The sequence below is a fragment of the Eleutherodactylus coqui genome, chromosome 10, assembly GCF_035609145.1.
Source record: "Eleutherodactylus coqui strain aEleCoq1 chromosome 10, aEleCoq1.hap1, whole genome shotgun sequence".
Lineage (NCBI taxonomy): Eukaryota > Metazoa > Chordata > Amphibia > Anura > Eleutherodactylidae > Eleutherodactylus > Eleutherodactylus coqui.
In genome coordinates, this window is record NC_089846.1 from 8,099,512 (window position 1) to 8,118,149 (window position 18,638).

General features: G+C 49.4%; 1 protein-coding gene across 2 annotated transcripts in view; it reads left to right on the forward strand.

The window, feature by feature from the left end:
• AK8 (adenylate kinase 8) overlaps nt 1–18,638 on the forward strand; it is an 82,629-nt gene that overhangs the window by 36,563 nt on the left and 27,428 nt on the right. For both annotated transcript variants that reach the window (XM_066579728.1, XM_066579727.1), the window contains exons 9-11: nt 7,529–7,660; nt 7,845–7,934; nt 16,010–16,151. In XM_066579728.1, coding sequence (XP_066435825.1) covers nt 7,529–7,660; nt 7,845–7,934; nt 16,010–16,151 — 364 coding nt within the window. The remainder of the gene's footprint in view (nt 1–7,528; nt 7,661–7,844; nt 7,935–16,009; nt 16,152–18,638) is intronic.

Consider the following 18,638-nt stretch of genomic DNA (forward strand, 5'->3'; position numbering starts at 1 on the left):
CGATTTCCGCGCAGCAGCATATTTGTGTTGTTGATGTTCAGCTGCTGCCTTTGTGGGTGAGAATGCGCTAATTAAGACTGGGACTTGATTGTAGATATTCTTCATTCGTGCGATTTTTACCGCAGTCAGCCAATGGTAATAGCGCATACGGTCCTGTGAAGGAGGTCTTGGTTTTAGAAAAGTCATGCAACCCAAAAACGTGGGCGCCTTGCAGTCACATGACTGTTTTCGAGCTGTGATTTGGTTATTAAAAAATGTTAAACCGCCTCGTCACAGACAAGTCAGAGTTGCGCGCAGCTCGCATCGCAGTCTGTGGTCCCGTTCACCTTGTTAGTTGAGGCCATAAATCAAACAGCCAACTTTGGTCTGACGACATGATGCGCTGCAGCATCACCTCTAACGGTCGGTGGAGTCACCGTGCGACCTGCGAGCAGCCGGGACCTGAGGGGTGCAGGAAGCCCTTGGATCTCTGCTCGCAAATGACTTTTATCTACAGACTGCAATGCAAGCTGACGGCGACCTTCCTGCGGCGTGTCCGTATCTGACTGCGACCTCCCTGCGACGTGTCCGTATCTGACTGCGACCTCCCTGCGACGTGTCCGTATCTGTCTGCGACCTCCCTGCGACGTGTCCGTATCTGTCTGCGACCTCCCTGCGACGTGTCCGTATGTGACTGCGACCTCCCTGCGACGTGTCCGTATGTGACTGCGACCTCCCTGCGACGTGTCCGTATGTGACTGCGACCTCCCTGCGACGTGTCCGTATGTGACTACGACCTCCCTGCCACGTGTCCGTATGTGACTGCGACCTCCCTGCGACGTGTCCGTATGTGACTACGACCTCCCTGCGACGTGTCCGTATGTGACTGCGACCTCCCTGCGACGTGTCCGTATGTGACTACGACCTCCCTGCGACGTGTCCGTATGTGACTGCGACGTGTCCGTATGTGACTGCGACCTCCCTGCGACGTGTCCGTATGTGACTGCGACCTCCCTGCGACGTGTCCGTATGTGACTGCGACCTCCCTGCGACGTGTCCGTATGTGACTGCGACCTCCCTGCGACGTGTCCGTATCTGTCTGTGACCTCCCTGCGACGTGTCCGTATGTGACTGCGACCTCCCTGCGACGTGTCCGTATGTGACTGCGACCTCCCTGCGACGTGTCCGTATGTGACTGCGACCTCCCTGCGACGTGTCCGTATGTGACTGCGACCTCCCTGCGACGTGTCCGTATGTGACTGCGACCTCCCTGCGACGTGTCCGTATGTGACTGCGACCTCCCTGCGACGTGTCCGTATGTGACTGCGACCTCCCTGCGACGTGTCCGTATGTGACTGCGACCTCCCTGCGACGTGTCCGTATGTGACTGCGACCTCCCTGCGACGTGTCCGTGTGTGACTGCGACCTCCCTGCGACGTGTCCGTGTGTGACTGCGACGTGTCCGTATGTGACTGCGACCTCCCTGCGACGTGTCCGTATGTGACTGCGACCTCCCTGCGACGTGTCCGTATGTGACTGCGACCTCCCTGCGACGTGTCCGTATGTGACTGCGACCTCCCTGCGACGTGTCCGTATCTGTCTGTGACCTCCCTGCGACGTGTCCGTATGTGACTGCGACCTCCCTGCGACGTGTCCGTATGTGACTGCGACCTCCCTGCGACGTGTCCGTATGTGACTGCGACCTCCCTGCGACGTGTCCGTATGTGACTGCGACCTCCCTGCGACGTGTCCGTATGTGACTGCGACCTCCCTGCGACGTGTCCGTATGTGACTGCGACCTCCCTGCGACGTGTCCGTATGTGACTGCGACCTCCCTGCGACGTGTCCGTATGTGACTGCGACCTCCCTGCGACGTGTCCGTATGTGACTGCGACCTCCCTGCGACGTGTCCGTATGTGACTGCGACCTCCCTGCGACGTGTCCGTGTGTGACTGCGACCTCCCTGCGACGTGTCCGTGTGTGACTGCGACCTCCCTGCGACGTGTCCATATGTGACTGCGACCTCCCTGCGACATGTCCGTATCTGACTGCGACCTCCCTGCGACATGTCCGTATCTGACTGCGACCTCCCTGCGACATGTCCGTATCTGACGGCGACCTACCTGCGACGTGTCCGTATCTGTCTGTGACCTCCCTGCGACGTGTCCGTATCTGACGGCGACCTCCCTGCAACGTGTCCGTATCTGACTGCGACCTCCCTGCGACGTGTCCGTATCTGTCTGTGACCTCCCTGCGACGTGTCCGTATGTGACTGCGACCTCCCTGCGACGTGTCCGTATCTGACTGCGACCTCCCTGCGACGTGTCCGTATCTGGGCTGTCGGCCAGCTCTGAACCAGTCGGGCCACAACAGATCTCTGACTAGTTGCACTAAATTATTCGGTCATGCAACCGTTTTGAGACTTTGTCGCACAACCAGAGTCGCAGTGTGAGCTCGCTGTTGGACTCTTTGTGACTGTCGTGCTGCGACCATTAGTTTTCAGGTCACAACTCCGCCCCTTTGACAATCATTACATCACGCTGCAGTGCGACATCAAGATCTTCATGATGCGCACCAAAGTTGCCGTCTAGCCCTCGTCTCACGGTCATGGGCAATGTCGGTCTGTGAAAAAACGGATCCGCCTCACTGTGTGCTGCCGGTGTTTTTGATACATTTGTGCGTTTCCTATACCTCCGTGCGTTATTCGTTTTTTGCAAAAGCAATACAAGAAGCCTATTGGATGTCACTTTTCTTTTCACTGTCTTCTGGCAACATTTGTAAGAAAATACAGCGCACATGCGTGTTACATCCGTGTTCACTGCGGTTTTTTGCGCTTCTATAAGCTTTTTTGGGTAATTTTTGATCTGTGAATATGGACCAAAGCGATTTATTTTATGCAGCCGTACTATGTGCAGCGCCTCCTGCTGGCAGCAGCCATTAACCTCTTCCCACCCCCCAGGATGTAAAAGTAGGTCCAGGCCGGGAAGTAGTTCCTGCGAATGGACATACATTTACATCCTATGGACGCACGGACCCAGAAGCTGAGCCCGCTGCATACATAGTGGTAACTGGCTGTGACTGACTGCCAGCCTCACGCTGCAACAGCAGGGATCGGTGAGGACACTGATCTTCACTGTTAACCCCTTACATGCTGTGATTAATGTTCATCATAGCATGTAAAGGGTTCACAGAAGGCTGATGGGTTGCCATGGCAAGCTGATGCCAGACAATGGTGTCCGGGTCTGCCCTGTCTTGTGATCTCTATGATTAACGATAATGCATTGCAGTACAGAAGTACTGCAATGTATTATCAGAGCGATCATAAGACTGCAGGTTCACATCCCCTACAGGGACATAAAAAATGTAAAAAAAAAGATAAATAAAAATGGTTAAAAAAAGTAGAAGAATACAAGCAAAAAAAAAAGCTTTTTTGTGCCCTCTGTGTTGGCATCGTCACTTTCATAACTGCTTGTACAATAAATTAAACACCTCTTTATCCTGTACAGCAAACACTATTTAAAAAAAATGTAAAAGGATAGAGCCAAAATGTTTTTTTTAGTTTTTCTTTTATTTTACCACCCAAAAAAACGCAATAAAAGTGATCAAAAAAGACATATGTACCCCAAAATGGTACCAAAAACCTACAGCACGCAAATCACAAGCCCTCACAGAACGGTCCATGGAAAAGTAAAAAAAAAGTTATGGGAATGCCTCCTTAGGTCCAAAATCGGCCGCATCACTAAGGGGTTAATATGAAATAATTGCGGTCCCAGTAGACGACCCTGTAAGAACAGATGTGAGGTCAGACGTCTCAGCCGCCCCATTACCCCTCACACTGGCACTTGTAATTAATGCCGCTTTCGTCCCGACCTCGTGCCCTAAACTTGTGTTGAACAGAAGACAATGCCCACCAGTCCCAAGAATGAACACGAACGCCGCGTCCCTTTCTCTACATCGCCCATTAATTAGTTTTCAAATTGCTTAATTACATCTAAAAGTTGATATCAGCTTTCATAAAGAATTCATGCGCAAATCAGTAAATAAAGATGCGGGCGCCTGAATATTATTATTAATTAGTAATGGAGGCAAATAAATTAGGGATGGGGAACGCAAAAAAAGCCAGGGCTGTTTCTAGGAAATCCTCTGTAGATCCTTCCCAGGATACATCAGGCTTCACATTCCTTCTATCTTCAAGTTAATTAGTCAGGCGGCTCATCTGGGGGATTATTACTCCTAATTAACTTACAGTTATTTACCGAAAATTAGCCCCATTTGTAAGCAGCGCTTTCTGTCTGTATCCGATCGCAGGATATTAGGAGGAAACAGGCGGCAAGATCTGATGGGTGGGTTTGCTTAAAGTTAGGAAAGTCCTACGGCAGGAGAGCTAAACTGGCGGACCGCTGTCTGAATCAGCTGTACAGATCCCAAAATGGACCATGCATGCGACGGAGCGGCGGGCACACTGCCTGGCACAGCGGCTACTGCCACTGGCCAGCCACATGGCATTGTATGCAGCTGTGCCAGGAAGTGAGGAGGACCCCGGGGCACCAAGTTCATATCTTTCTTTTATTTTTTGTCTGGTCTTGGAGTCTGAATACAATTTAGTGTCCTGGTCTGGGTTCGGGTCATCATAGAGGTCTGGTCTGGGCGCTAATTAATTTTAGGAGTCCGTTCTGGGATCTGAATTCATTGTAGGGGTCTGGTCTGGGGTCTGATAAATTTTAGGGGTCTGGTCTAAGGTAAGGTCATTTTAAAGGTTTGGGGCCTGAATGAGTGTAGGTGTCTGCTCTGGGGTCTGAATTCATTTTAGGGCTTTGGTCTGGGGTTTCATTTATTTTAAGGAGGTCTGGTTTGGGGTCTGAATTCACTTGGCCTGATGCTACCCTGGATTGGGAATTAAGTGGAATAAATCCGTAATAATGCCAATAGATAAACCCGACTTAAATATGGATGTAGCCTGTGCACTGCTGACATGTACACCGGTCTTTAGATATTTGGGAGTGAACACATCCAGAGCCGTCCCTGATTATACCGAACTGAAGCTGGACCCGCTGCCGGATACACTTAAACAGCTTGGAGTGGGGTGCGAACTCCCCATTTTGGTAGTTGGATGAGTAAGTCTTATTCCGATGATTTGGATGCCACAATCGCTGTATTTGCTGTATAATTCGCACCGCGGACTGTTCTGCGCTTCTCGTATAAAATCAGTCGTCTGTTCAGAGGCCTCATATGGCGAAAGAAAAGTGCGCAAATAAAAATGGAAACCCTCTGTAAACCCAAAGAGGAGAGAGGATGAGCCCCACCCAACCCGAAGACACACTGCTTGGCCTCACAAATGCAACATTCTACAGGCTGGGAGTCAGAAGACACAAGATGCTAGTTTCCATTTACTAGAAGGATACTTTCACGACGCTCATCCTCTTGGGCCCCTGGAGGTTTAGATGTAGCGCCCGGCGTCTCCCCGTGCTTTCACTTATACAGAAAATTTGGCGGAAAGTTAGAGACACAGTGGGGATGAAAGGATGCACAATATATACACCTATAGGGGGCGCCCCTTGGCTAGCACAATCAAATAAACTGAAATACTTTGAGTATTGGAGGAACAGTGATCTTACAATACTATAGCCATGTGATGAACTATTCCCCACCCCACGCACCATTCTAGGGAAATGAAAATTACTAATTTTCCATCATTATAGTCCCACATGCAAAGCCACTCAAATTCATGAAACCCAGACAGGACCAAGAGTGAATGGGAGGAGGATATTGGATCCATAGATGAGTTACAATGGGGTGAGATCTTACTAGAGATGAACGAGTATACTTCCTAAGGCACATTACTTGAGCGAGTAGTGCCTTAGCTGAGTATCTCCCCACTCGTCTCTAAAGATTCCGGGAGCGGTGCGGGTGAAAGGTGAGTTGCGGCGGGGAACGGGGGGAAGAGAGGGAGAGAGAGATCTCCCCTCCGCTCCTCCCCGCTCTCCCCTGCCGCTCCCCGCCCCGCGCCGCCCCACGAATCTTTAGAGACGAGCGGGGAGATACTCGGCTAAGGCACTACTCGCTCATCTCTAGATCTTACAGATGACCCCCAAATTGTCCCTAAGTGAGTCACATAGACTATCACAACTATAGTTACTGCATAGAGTATATACACGCCTTATGTATGCGTTGTATCATGGGGCCCAGCAGCTTCAGGCTACGCCTCTGCGTTCTATAACCCAAACGGCGGACTGATACGCCTGATGTGGCGCTATCCAAAATGACATAGATATTGGACTGCGGTGCATTCCCTGATTAACACTGTATACAAGGTCAATCTGAGGCTTATACCGTTAGTATGTATCCCCCAGTGGAGGAACAAGAGCAGATAGCAATAGCATGGACCCTAGACATTGCGAGGAGATTGATAGTGCAGCATCGGATGGATCGCCCCCCCCCCCCCATCAATATGATCACTGTCTATATCCCTGTGACACGTTGTATTAGTCTGTGAATGCGGTATTTCTCTGTGGGGGGTGATGGCGATACGGCGGCTCTCATACCTTGTTCCATCTCCGGAGAAGAAAATACTGCAACAGGTGGAACAATGTGCTTCAGGGGCAAAACAGGAGAAACTCCTATAAAGACACACAAAGTGTAAGTGGGGACGTTCTCTATGGATCATATGATTTAATTTCTTTTACGTGACCGTGGATGGCTTACAGGGCGACTACCCGAGGAGACGTGAGGGTCTGGTTGGGCTCGGATGCATTTGTGGTGTTTCCCACTAAGAAATAAGAATACATATTGATGTAAATCAAGTTTGGGAAACATTACAAAATCTTTACTGCTTTGTTCAGCTCTGACCGTCACCTGACCGCAGCCCCAGGTAAGTGGACCCTCACTAATACTAGCCGAGTACTATGGGATCATTGTAAGGACATACTGGTAGAATGGGGCATCAGCATGGACAGGCACCCGGCAGAGTCTTAGTAGAATGCACTACCTGAGTAATGCAGTGTACCGTCCTAGTGATCGAGCGATCACATCTTCAGGTCCCCTTCAGGGACGAAAAAACAGTGTTAGAAAAGTTCAATTTAGTTTAATTGAAAGAAAAAACTCCAGTTTAAAAAAGTATGCAGCCCCCCCCCCCCCCCCAAAAAAAAACCCCATTTAAAATGGATAAAATACAAAAAAAAAAACGTAAAAGGTAACACACAATTGGTATTACCAGGTTTGTGACGACCGGGACTGTGAAAATATTTATTTATTTCGCCTGGTGAATGCCGTAAAAATGATTTAAAAGAGTAACGCCAGAATTGCACGTTTTCTTTTGTTCATCTCCAAAAACGTAATAAAAAGCGATCCAAATTCCCCGATATCGCGCTCGCTGTGTGAATGCGGCCAGAATACGGGAACAGCCAATGGAGAAGAGCGCTGCTAGTTGTAAAACATGTGAGCCGACCTTTGTTTCTAAACTCCAGCAACCCGTTTAATATTGCATTACCAATTTGAATAGTCCATCCAGGTCAGATTTGCTTTAGTAACGAGTTTGCATTTCCTTCCCCAGTTCTGACATTCGTATTAAGCAAACCGCGGTCTCTGGCCCCTTACACCCCGCGTATACTTCTCTACGGACCTCCAGGCAGCGGCAGGAGCCTACAAGCTGCATTGCTGGCACAGAAATATGATATCGTCAATGGTAAGTTCTACTTGTCTTCCAGAAACAACACCTCTCTTGTCCATTGGTCGGGTCTGGTATTGCAGCTTAGTCCCATGCACATTCCTTCAGGGTTTAATCAGTGGTCGGATATGTTTCACTATTGAGAAAAGCTACATGTGACTGTGAGGTCCAGTTATAACCAGTCATTTCTCCAAATCAACAGTTTCCTGTGGTCAAGTCCTTAAGGCAGCTGTGGCCGAGAAGACGAAAACCGGACTGACGATGGAGCCGTACATCGAGAACAAACAGCAAGGTTTGTGACAAAGTGGCTTACGACCCAAACCATTTACACGCTCAGGGCTTATTTATCGGGTTTTCACGGCCGGCTGATATAGGCTTCCATCTAAGCAGTCCCCCCTTCCCTCCCACTCACCGACTCTCTGCCTCTCTCCTCCAGTCCGGCGTTTGCAATGGCAGGGGGCGGGCTCCGCTCTATCCCACCCACTGGGGCTGGGAGTGGGCGGGAGCTTAGCTTTGCCCCCATCCCGCCCACTCCCATTGCAAACCACTTGGAGGGGAGGAGAGAGGCAGAGAGCCGGTGAGTGGGAGGGAAGGGGGCAACTGCTTATCTCCCGTGAGCACAAAGGGTCGGCCATGCTGAAAGCCAACATTGTAGATCCTCCTTCCACCATCTGTCACTGGGGGAGAATAGAGCTACCTCCATACACAAGAAGACTGACCGTACACGGACCCCCTACAGCCAATAGAACGCTTCAGACTTGTGCTTGTTTTTTTAAACTCGGACCAATGATCTATGTGAAACAATGTTGCAACACGTCCTATTCTGGTCCTACTTTTTGGATGACCGTTGTCCATTCAAGTAAAAAAAACCAACGTGCCCATGGATAGTATTGTGCGCTCCATTTTTTACAGGTCGTTGTTAACCAATGCTAAAAAAAAATTTTATTTATTTTTTCTTAACAAGCAAGAAAAACGAATTACACAAAAGCGGACAAATGAACGCCTGCGGGTGCAACACGGATCGAAGTTGGTCTGCTTACATTGGGCGCACTCGTGTGAATAGGCGCTCGTACACATTTGCGTTGGAGGTTCCATGCGAAGCCCCTGTTGCAGATTTCTGTTTAATTCCAGTATGAGATACTGCAGCACGCAGGGGGCCACTATAAGCCAAGCAGACCCCATTCAAGTCCACGGGGGCCATTTCACGCTCTTCTTTTTTGTTTTGCGACAGAAAGGGCCTCCCAAGACAGAGCAGCAAAACACAAACCCCGAGGGCTCAATCACACAGACGTAGCAGTCTGTGAATACGCCGCGCTGTCACGGACTGAGACCCTGTGTATTCCCCGCCTATCTGGCCCCGCGTGCGTTTTCTGTGCGTGTATTAATAGCGTTTTTCATGCGCGGAAAAAAAAAATAACGCAAGCAGGTCCGATGATTTCATGTGTAAATATGCAATCAGTCCACGCGGATCGTACGTATTCGTCGCATATTCACGCATGGCCGCTGACCTCAATGGGGTAATACAAACCAGAATAAAACATGCAGATTTTTTTTCGACACGTGTAGAGAAGCGCGTAAAAAACGCTCGTCTGAAGACCCCAATGCAAACCCGTGGGGGGGGGGAATGCAGCACGCTGTACTGTATACGGAGTGTATATATGAGCCCCAAGGCGTTATTCACATGGACAAGTGACTGGTTTTACTTTGAGCTTTTCTGCGTTTTTGTTCCGTTTTTGTGTCCTCCTTGCACCGGCGTCATCAGAGGGTCGGACGTTTTTCACGTACATAAAAAAAACGGAAAGTGAACTCAGTAGATGCATGAAAAAAAAACACGCACGGTCGCCCCATGCGAGCGCCTTCCAGGTTTTTAACGCACCCATAGACTTGAATTGGGGATTCCTGGAGCAGAATAGGACATGCTGTGATTCCTTACAAGGACCTTCGCTTCGTGAATCAAGATCGCACAAGTGAATACACACAACTACTTGCTGATCGGTGGGGGTCTCGCTACTGAGACCTCCGGTGATCTCAAGATCAGGGGGGCCTGGTGTCCCCCCATTCTCACTGGAGAGGAGACTGAATGGAGAGTTGGACGTCCATGCTCAGCCAGCACTCCCTTCATGCTGCAGTAACCCCGCAGTGATGGGGATGGGGACACAAGGCCCTCCAATCTCAGCAGCAAGACCCTCACTGATCAGCAAGTTATCCCCTCTCCTATGGAAATCATGTTACAACCCCATTAAAATCGCCTATGTGATTAGGTCTTGATGGTGATTTGAACAGACCCTTACACCTTAAAGGGAGCGTCCACTTTTAATGAAGGTTTCCGTAGATTGCAAGCTTTGGCATTCAGGAAGTTCCTGCTCCTGTCTCCGGAACACGCTCAGGATATATTCGCTTCCTAGCAGCGTGCCGCTGCCCGTATATTCATCTCTCACCTGCTAAGTGCCCGGTCCAGGGTCCTGAGCCCCCGGCATGCCCTCTTCCCCTTCCCTGATTCCGCCAGCAGCCCTTTTGACCTTGCAGGTTTGCAGTGTGAAGTTTTCCCCCTGGAGGAGTTTGATAGTTGTTGTTGGGGGGGGGAGCAGTCGGGCAGGAGGATGAGAAAGAAGAAAGAGTCAAGGATGGGGGGCTCAGTGGGGACCTTCTCACGCTCCATCCTTGCAACCCTTTACTGTTGGTGTACAGAGCAGGAACTGCAAACAGCACTTGGCTGTGTAAATAATTTACCAGTTGATTAATAGACACACAGGGGTATAATTAGTGGAAGGAGAGACAGCAGCTCCAGTAACGGGTACAGCGCTTGGGGGAACAAGAGACTCTACAAAAAAAAATCTTATTTTCCTTTCCTTTTTTTTTTCTTATTTGGAAACTTTCTAGGGCGCCGGCGTTTGAAGATGAGTTGGGAAGAGCTCAGTTGCTTCTTGGCTTTTGAAGTGGAAATAGGACAGTTTGAATCTGTTGAGTTTAATTTTTCACCAGCTTTCAGAGCCCTGCAGTGCGGCTCCTTTATATATACATCCGTATACCATTCCGGGAGAGGAAGCCGGAGCGCAGAAACACTTCTCACCTTCCACCTTCATATAACCCCGCTGCGGGGGAATCGGGGACTCGCTCACCGGGGTGCAGCTAGTCAGAGGGTAAAGGGTCACCCCAATATAGGGGCACGGAAAGTCGATTGCCCGATAATCAATCCATCTGAGTGTTGCTGCCGATCACCAGACGGACGAGCAGTACGAAAAAGCCATCGCTGTCGGCAGCATGTTCCGCTGTACACGGGGGATATACTGCTGACATTGATGGCTCGCTATGGGGATGAACGAGCATGGATGACCATTTATACCCTGAACCGCGCTCACACTTGGCGCTCTATGCTGGGTTTTTGAACGACAGCGAAAAAAAATAAAAAAAATTCATGAGTTGTTTTTTTAGGTGCAGTTCAAAAATACCAAGGCCTTATTCACGCCAGCGTTTTTATGCGGCTAACGTAGCCGCGCAAAAAAATTGCGGCCATCTGAAGCGTCGGTCCCCAATGATCTTATTTGTATAAAAGGCCGACTGAAAGAAAATAGCGACTGAACTCGGCGACCGAAGTATCATGCTGCTGGGAAGTATAGGCCTTCGCCCATCTTTGGACCCCTATGGGAGCTGTCGGTAAAGGAAGGGGGAGGGAGTTTAGCGGCAGCTAGTGCTGCCAAACGCTGATGGGTGCCTCTAGTGAGGCATCTAAAAGTGATTACTAGTAGTTCTGCTGGCCGAGGGATTTCGGGGCTGCGGCGTACTCTGAATGCATCGTGTGAATGGACGCAAAATCGTGAAGAATGGCCGTGACTTGGTCACGCTATTCTTCATTCATATGATCTTCAGCAGAGATGCGGGCAGCGTTAAAACCCAGCGCCCGTGTGAGGGAGGCATTATAGTCTGAATTGGCCCATGTGAAGGCCGAGCAGATGAGCTCCAATCATTATTGGGGGTGCGCTGCTCCATGTTAAAGGACCCTTCACCTGGATATTCGTTTGCCTGATCGTCGGTTGATCACATTTACTGTGCGGCACAGTAATTCACCGTTGTCAGCAGCACATTCCTACGGAGCTGTGCCGCCAACAATCCTGCTACTCCACGGTCTGAATTAGTCCATGTGATGGGCAGGCTGAAGGGTGGCGATCAGCGTCACTGGAAGCACATGACTCCATGTAAAAGGACCTTCGCCTGAACGTTGGTGTGTCCCGATCATCAGCTGATCGCATTTACTCTGCGCTATAAAAAATGAATTGTTGTGGGCAGCACATTCCTGCGTGTAAACAGGGATATACCGCCAACCATGATGATACTCTATGGGGGCAAACAGTCATATCAACGACCATTCATCCCCTAATAGAGTCTGAATGGATCTTTGTGAGGCGGATGAGCGCCGATCAGCGTGATCGGGAATGCATTGCTCCATGTAAAAGGACTCTTTGCCCAAGCGGACGTTTGACCGATCGTTACGCAAACACTCATTCATCGGGTGATCTACTAAGTGGCATCTACTAAGTGGCATCTACTAAGTGGCATCTACTAAGTGGCATCTACTAAATGGCATGGAATATTAGATTTTTTTGGCAGTGCGTTCCTGCTTGCAAAGAGGGAGGTATTGCTGGCAATGATGCTGCTGTATGGGGCCAAACAGTCAGAAGGACCCTTTTCCTGAATGTTCGTTTGCATGATCGTTGGGTAAACGCTCTTTGGGCTATGAAGTGCTGCTGCCAACAATACTCCACGGGGGAGAGCAATGGTATGAACCTAATAGAGTCTGATCGGTCCTGTGTGAAGGCCAGGTAGATGGGCTGCCATCAATGTTATCAGGAACCCATTGCTGCATGTAAACCGACTCATCGCCGGAGCCTTTGTTTGACTGATCGTTAGGCAAATACTCCTTCATCAGGCGTCGCATCTACTAGGCAGCACAGAAGGTTCGCTGTGTGAGCTGCACTTTCCTGCTTGTAGACGGGTGAAGTGATTATGGGGTTAATAATCGTACGAGGGATCTTTCTTCCCCTAATAGGATCTGATGGACCTTTATGAAGGCCAGGCAGACGAGCGCCGATCAACGTTATCAGGAACGCATTGCTCCATGTCTTCGCCTGAGCGTTTGCCCAGTTGTCAGCTGATCGGCATAACAAGTGAATCATTGTCGGCAGCACCGTTCCATAATGTCACAGAGGGGTCCTTGGCAGACCACCTTATCACCACCTGTAGCCTTGAATGGAAGCTCTTGTGCCCCCTCCACTAGCACCAGCCACCCGTGGTCCTCTAATACGGCCCCCTCGGCCACAAGTCTCACCCACTCTGTTCATATCTGCCTCGGAGGCTCCGCTATAGCACAGCATTCTGCACTAACGGAAGCTGATGGACCCCATTACGGTCAGTGGGATCGCTCCGGCGCCGTTTGGTTCCATGATGGGATGGATTTGATTACTGCAGGGCTTCTATAGTGGAAGAGAAAACTGGAAACGCAGATGTGAGCGGCGCCTGAGCGAGGACGCAGCTGGACGCTTACTATAGAGTCACTCCACCTGCTCTCCTACCCTTCAGCCTTCGGTTGTATTCACAACGGCGATTTTCACACGCACGTTTAAAACCGTCATTTTTGCGGACTGAATAGAGACAGAATGCGGACCTATTGCGTTGAATGGGCGTATTCAGGCGTGCGTTTCTTTGCGCAGACCGATGTGGCAGCGCTCCCTATTACAGTCTGCATTCATGGACCAAAGTCGGCCATTATAGTCTATGGGAGCGTAAAACAATGCGATGAATACGCATCAGCGTCCGTATCCACTGCGGGTTTTTTGCGCACCCTGTGTGGGTGGGTTGTGACAAAACTGTCCGTTTTGCGTTTTTCTTCTGCTTCTGTTGCACGTGTGATAAACGCAGCGGACATTGATGCAATGTGGACGTAAAAATACACAGAAGCACCAAAAATGCCCGTACGCATGCATTGAAAATGGTGCATTTTACAAAATGGTCTGCGCCCGTGTAAATGAGCCCTCGGAGCGCACATTACGGCTGATCAGCAGCGCATGAAATCTTTTAGGCGTAAATGTAAGGCGCCGGATGCACCAGAATATAAATTGGCGCTTAATCTGTGGCATTACAGTAATTTTGCTGCCATCTGTTTCTCTCGCCGCGCTTACAATTGCTCCTTGAATAGTCTATTGCATTGTTGACCCTTCCAGATGCTGTTATTGTGGAGGCTGCAGTTCCGGAGACTGACCTGCAGATGGCAGTAAACCACAAACAAACACTGCTGGCGGGTAGTCATAGGGGGGCAGCGTAGAAACTGATTTAGACATCGGTGATCACTGCTGGGTAACTGATAGTAGATGCCACCGCTCACCAGGGTGCGCCAAAGCATCGCCGGGCAATTCCTGTACGTAGAACTACTGACATCAACTTGTATTACACCGGAGTAAATACAGCGCGGTGCGGATATCTGAGGCCATATCACACATGACAGGATGAGATACACGGATCAGCAGAGAGTATCACACATGACAGGATGAGATACACAGATCAGCAAAGAGTATCACACATGACAGGATGAGATACACGGATCAGCAGAGAGTATCACACATGACAGGATGAGATACACGGATCAGCAGAGAGTATCACACATGACAGGATGAGATACACAGATCAGCAAAGAGTATCACACATGACAGGATGAGATACACGGATCAGCAGAGAGTATCACACATGACAGGATGAGATACACGGATCAGCAGAGAGTATCACACATGACAGGATGAGATACACGGATCAGCAGAGAGTATCACACATGACAGGATGAGATACACGGATCAGCAGAGAGTATCACACATGACAGGATGAGATACACGGATCAGCAGAGAGTATCACACATGACAGGATGAGATACACGGATCAGCAGAGAGTATCACACATGACAGGATGAGATACACGGATCAGCAGAGAGTATCACACATGACAGGATGAGATACACGGATCAGCAGAGAGTATCACACATGACAGGATGAGATACACGGATCAGCAGAGAGTATCACACATGACAGGATGAGATACACGGATCAGCAGAGAGTATCACACATGACAGGATGAGATACACGGATCAGCAGAGAGTATCACACATGACAGGATGAGATACACGGATCAGCAGAGAGTATCACACATGACAGGATGAGATACACGGATCAGCAGAGAGTATCACACATGACAGGATGAGATACACGGATCAGCAGAGAGTATCACACATGACGAGATACACAGATCAGCAGAGAGTATCACACATGACAGGATGAGATACACGGATCAGCAGAGAGTATCACACATGACAGGATGAGATACACGGATCAGCAGAGAGTATCACACATGACAGGATGAGATACACAGATCAGCAGAGAGTATCACACATGACGAGATACACAGATCAGCAGAGAGTATCACACATGACAGGATGAGATACACGGATCAGCAGAGAGTATCACACATGACAGGATGAGATACACGGATCAGCAGAGAGTATCACACATGACAGGATGAGATACACGGATCAGCAGAGAGTATCACACATGACTGGATGAGATACATGGATAAGCAGAGAGTATCACACATGACAGGATGAGATACACAGATCAGCAAAGAGTATCACACATGACAGGATGAGATACACAGATCAGCAAAGAGTATCACACATGACAGGATGAGATACACAGATCAGCAGAGAGTATCACACAGGATTGGATTAGATACACGGCTCAGCAGACATTATCACACATGGCAGGATGAGATACACGGATCAGCAGAGAGTATCACACAGGAGAGGATTAGATACACTGCTCAGCAGACAGTATCACACAGGATTGGATTAGATACACAGCTCCACAGACAGTATCACATATGATAAGATTAGATACACGGCTCATCAGACAGTATCACACAGGATAGGATTAGATGCACAGCTCTGCAGACAGTATCACACAGGATAGGATTAGATACACAGCTCTGCAGACAGTATCACATGTGATGGGATTAGATACACAGCTCACAGGAGGGGATTAGATACACGGCTCAGCAGACAGTATCACACAGGATAGGATTAGATACACGGCTCAGCAGACAGTATCACACAGGATAGGATTAGATACACAGCTCTGCAGACAGTATCACGCAGGATAGGATTAGATACATCAGCCGACAATATCACATATAATAGGCTTAGATACAACTGAATAGCAAACAGTCTTGTACATGATCGGCTTAGATACAGCCGCTCCCTGAGCCCAGGAGTGGTTATCTGTGGTAATGTATATTCTGACGCTGTTCTCTGTGTAACGATCTTCTCTCTTCTAGTGCCAGATAATCTTGCGCTGCGGATCTTACGTGATCGCCTCAGCAGACTGGACTGCGCCGGCCGCGGCTGGGTGCTACACGGATTCCCACGAGACGCGGAACAGGCAGCGCTGCTAAGTGATGCCGGCTACATACCCAACAGGTAATGCTGCGTGCACACCGAGCCCTCGGATCCCCGGTGGCTGTCTAATAGACTTTGTGTCTCTACTCCTCACCAATATCAAGATCTCTGCTTGCTGTCAGTGAATGAGAACTTTTATTCTTTACATCCACTCACATCGGAGGGTTTGCTACAACGCTTCCCTCAATCATGAGAGTGATTGCCCGGCCGTGGTCTTGACATCCCGTCGCCGCCGCCTGTCTCTTCCAGTCATGTAAAGCATCATCTTAATTCCAGAAAACCGCTGCTTGAGCCGCACGTTGCAGATCTCGTCCGCGTGTCATTTCAGTAACAATCTAGTCTGCTGTTTCAACTCAATTTTCCGAGCGCTCAGATGTTTTATGTATATATTCTCTTCCCCGACCGTAAATATTCACATTATCATACTCCCGTCCGGAGAGGAGAGTGATGGGTAATGAAGAAATCACCTCGCCAGCGTTCAGCGCGCTGCGCACCTTTCTCCAGTTCTTCTCTTAATTGACGCCTTGGATCCATCACTTAGGAATTCCCTAAATGCGGAATCCATTCAGCATCCCGTTCTGCTGGGATCTAATTTGCATATTCAATCGAGGGGAGGAGCCTCTGACTATTAGTATATGACTTTAGTTCTCGGCAGCGGTTATTACGGTTCATCATATTCAGCTGATTTTACTTCTCTTTTCTTAGTACATACACTGAGCGGACGCTTTATTAGAGACCCCCTTATAGGGGCGCGTTGGACCTCCTTCCTTTGCCCTTCAGAACCGCAGCTGCTCACTGTGGCGAAGATCCCAATAGGTGATAAAAGGAATATCGGCCCCTGTGGACAGGAAGCTTCTTGTAGTTCCTGCAGATTAGATGGCGGTGCTGACATGTTCTGACCGGCTGACAGGAAGGGGTCACTGATTCATGCTGCTTGCGCCAAATTCTGACCTCCCATCAGCAACAGAAATCTGGATCCATCTAACCAGGAGATGTTTTTCCGCTGCTCAGTGATACACGTTTTACGCCCTTTCGCCCGCTGGAGTCTGTGCTTTCTGTTCCTCATGATGATGATGATGATGATGATGATGATGATGTCCTCCAAGACGTGTCTGTTGACGCCTTGGCTTCTGGCATGCATTTGAGTGTGTGATGCAAAACCAAACTTGGTCCTATAGGTCCGGTCATGGATGTCACAGTATAGTGTAATTATAGGAGGCCTTTGAACACGTTTTCTGAATATGGCGTTTGGCGTCAATTTCTTCAATGCCAGGGGGTCATATATTCTAGTGGATGAGCAGTTGCGCTACTGCAGGCCCACTCTCTCATCCTCTATTCCAGGGGTCCCCAACTCCAGTCCTCATGGAACACCAACAGGTCATGTTTTCAGGATCTCCTATGGTAGGAACCCCTGTGGTAATATCTAAGGCACCGACAATAATGACATCACCTGTGCAAGACTGAGGAAATCCTGAAAACATGACCTGTTGGGGGTCCCTGAGGACTGGAGTTGGGGAACACTGCTCTAGTCCATAGCACAAGCGAAGTGGACAACTGATACGACTGGCAGGTAAGTGGATGCAGTGAATGGTTGCCTATCGCTATAGGGTCCAGATAGGCGCCCCTAGTGGTGCATCACAGACCTCATGCTGCACACTATGATGGCCAGAACGTTTGCCATACTGACGATATCCGCCTTCCATGCCGCTGCAGTCTTCGTGTACATTCGGTGGACCTTCCAATTAACGGCACCTACATAATGTGTGCATGGCCCCCTCCTCTAGGTTTAGCCTGCGGGTCGACGAGGTATACCGGGGTGTGGCCCCTGCATACACCACAGCTACGTGGAGCCACTAGAGGAGGGATAATGATGGTTTGTAGTCCAGTCAGCAACCATCACTCAGTTGGCTCTGTTAAGGTCCTCCCCATAGATGTGTTCCTCATAGACCCAATGGCGCTGGAACTGCTCATCTGCTGTTATATCCCATCCGTGGTAAGGAACGGCGAGTTGGGCGTTTGAACACATTAGTTGGAGCTCCAGCGTTGTGTTTGGTTGACTGTGCAGCCTGTTGGTCAGAATAATTCTTCTACAGAGGATCTCTTACATATATCCCCATAGAGGCCCGGGGCTAAAGGGTTTCCCCGAGAGCAGGGGGGAGGGGGCTAAAGGGTTTCCCTGAGAGCAGGGGGGAGGGGGCGGGGCTAGAGGTATTCTCATAGTGCAGTGATGGTGAACCTTTTAGAGACCAAGTGCCTAAACTGCAACCCAAAACCCACTTCGTTTTAAAAAGGACAAGGCTGTTTCAAAATAGACTTGGTGCTGATTTTGACTGCTTTTTGGATGTGGAAATGCTGCAGGATGTCCTCAGCTGAAATGTCTGTGGCAAATTCTGCAGCATTTCCACATCCCAAAAGCAGTCAAAATCAGCACCAAGTCTATTTTGAAACAGCCCTGCCCATTTCCGCCACATGTAAACATACTCCAGTGGTAATAGTGACACCCCACAG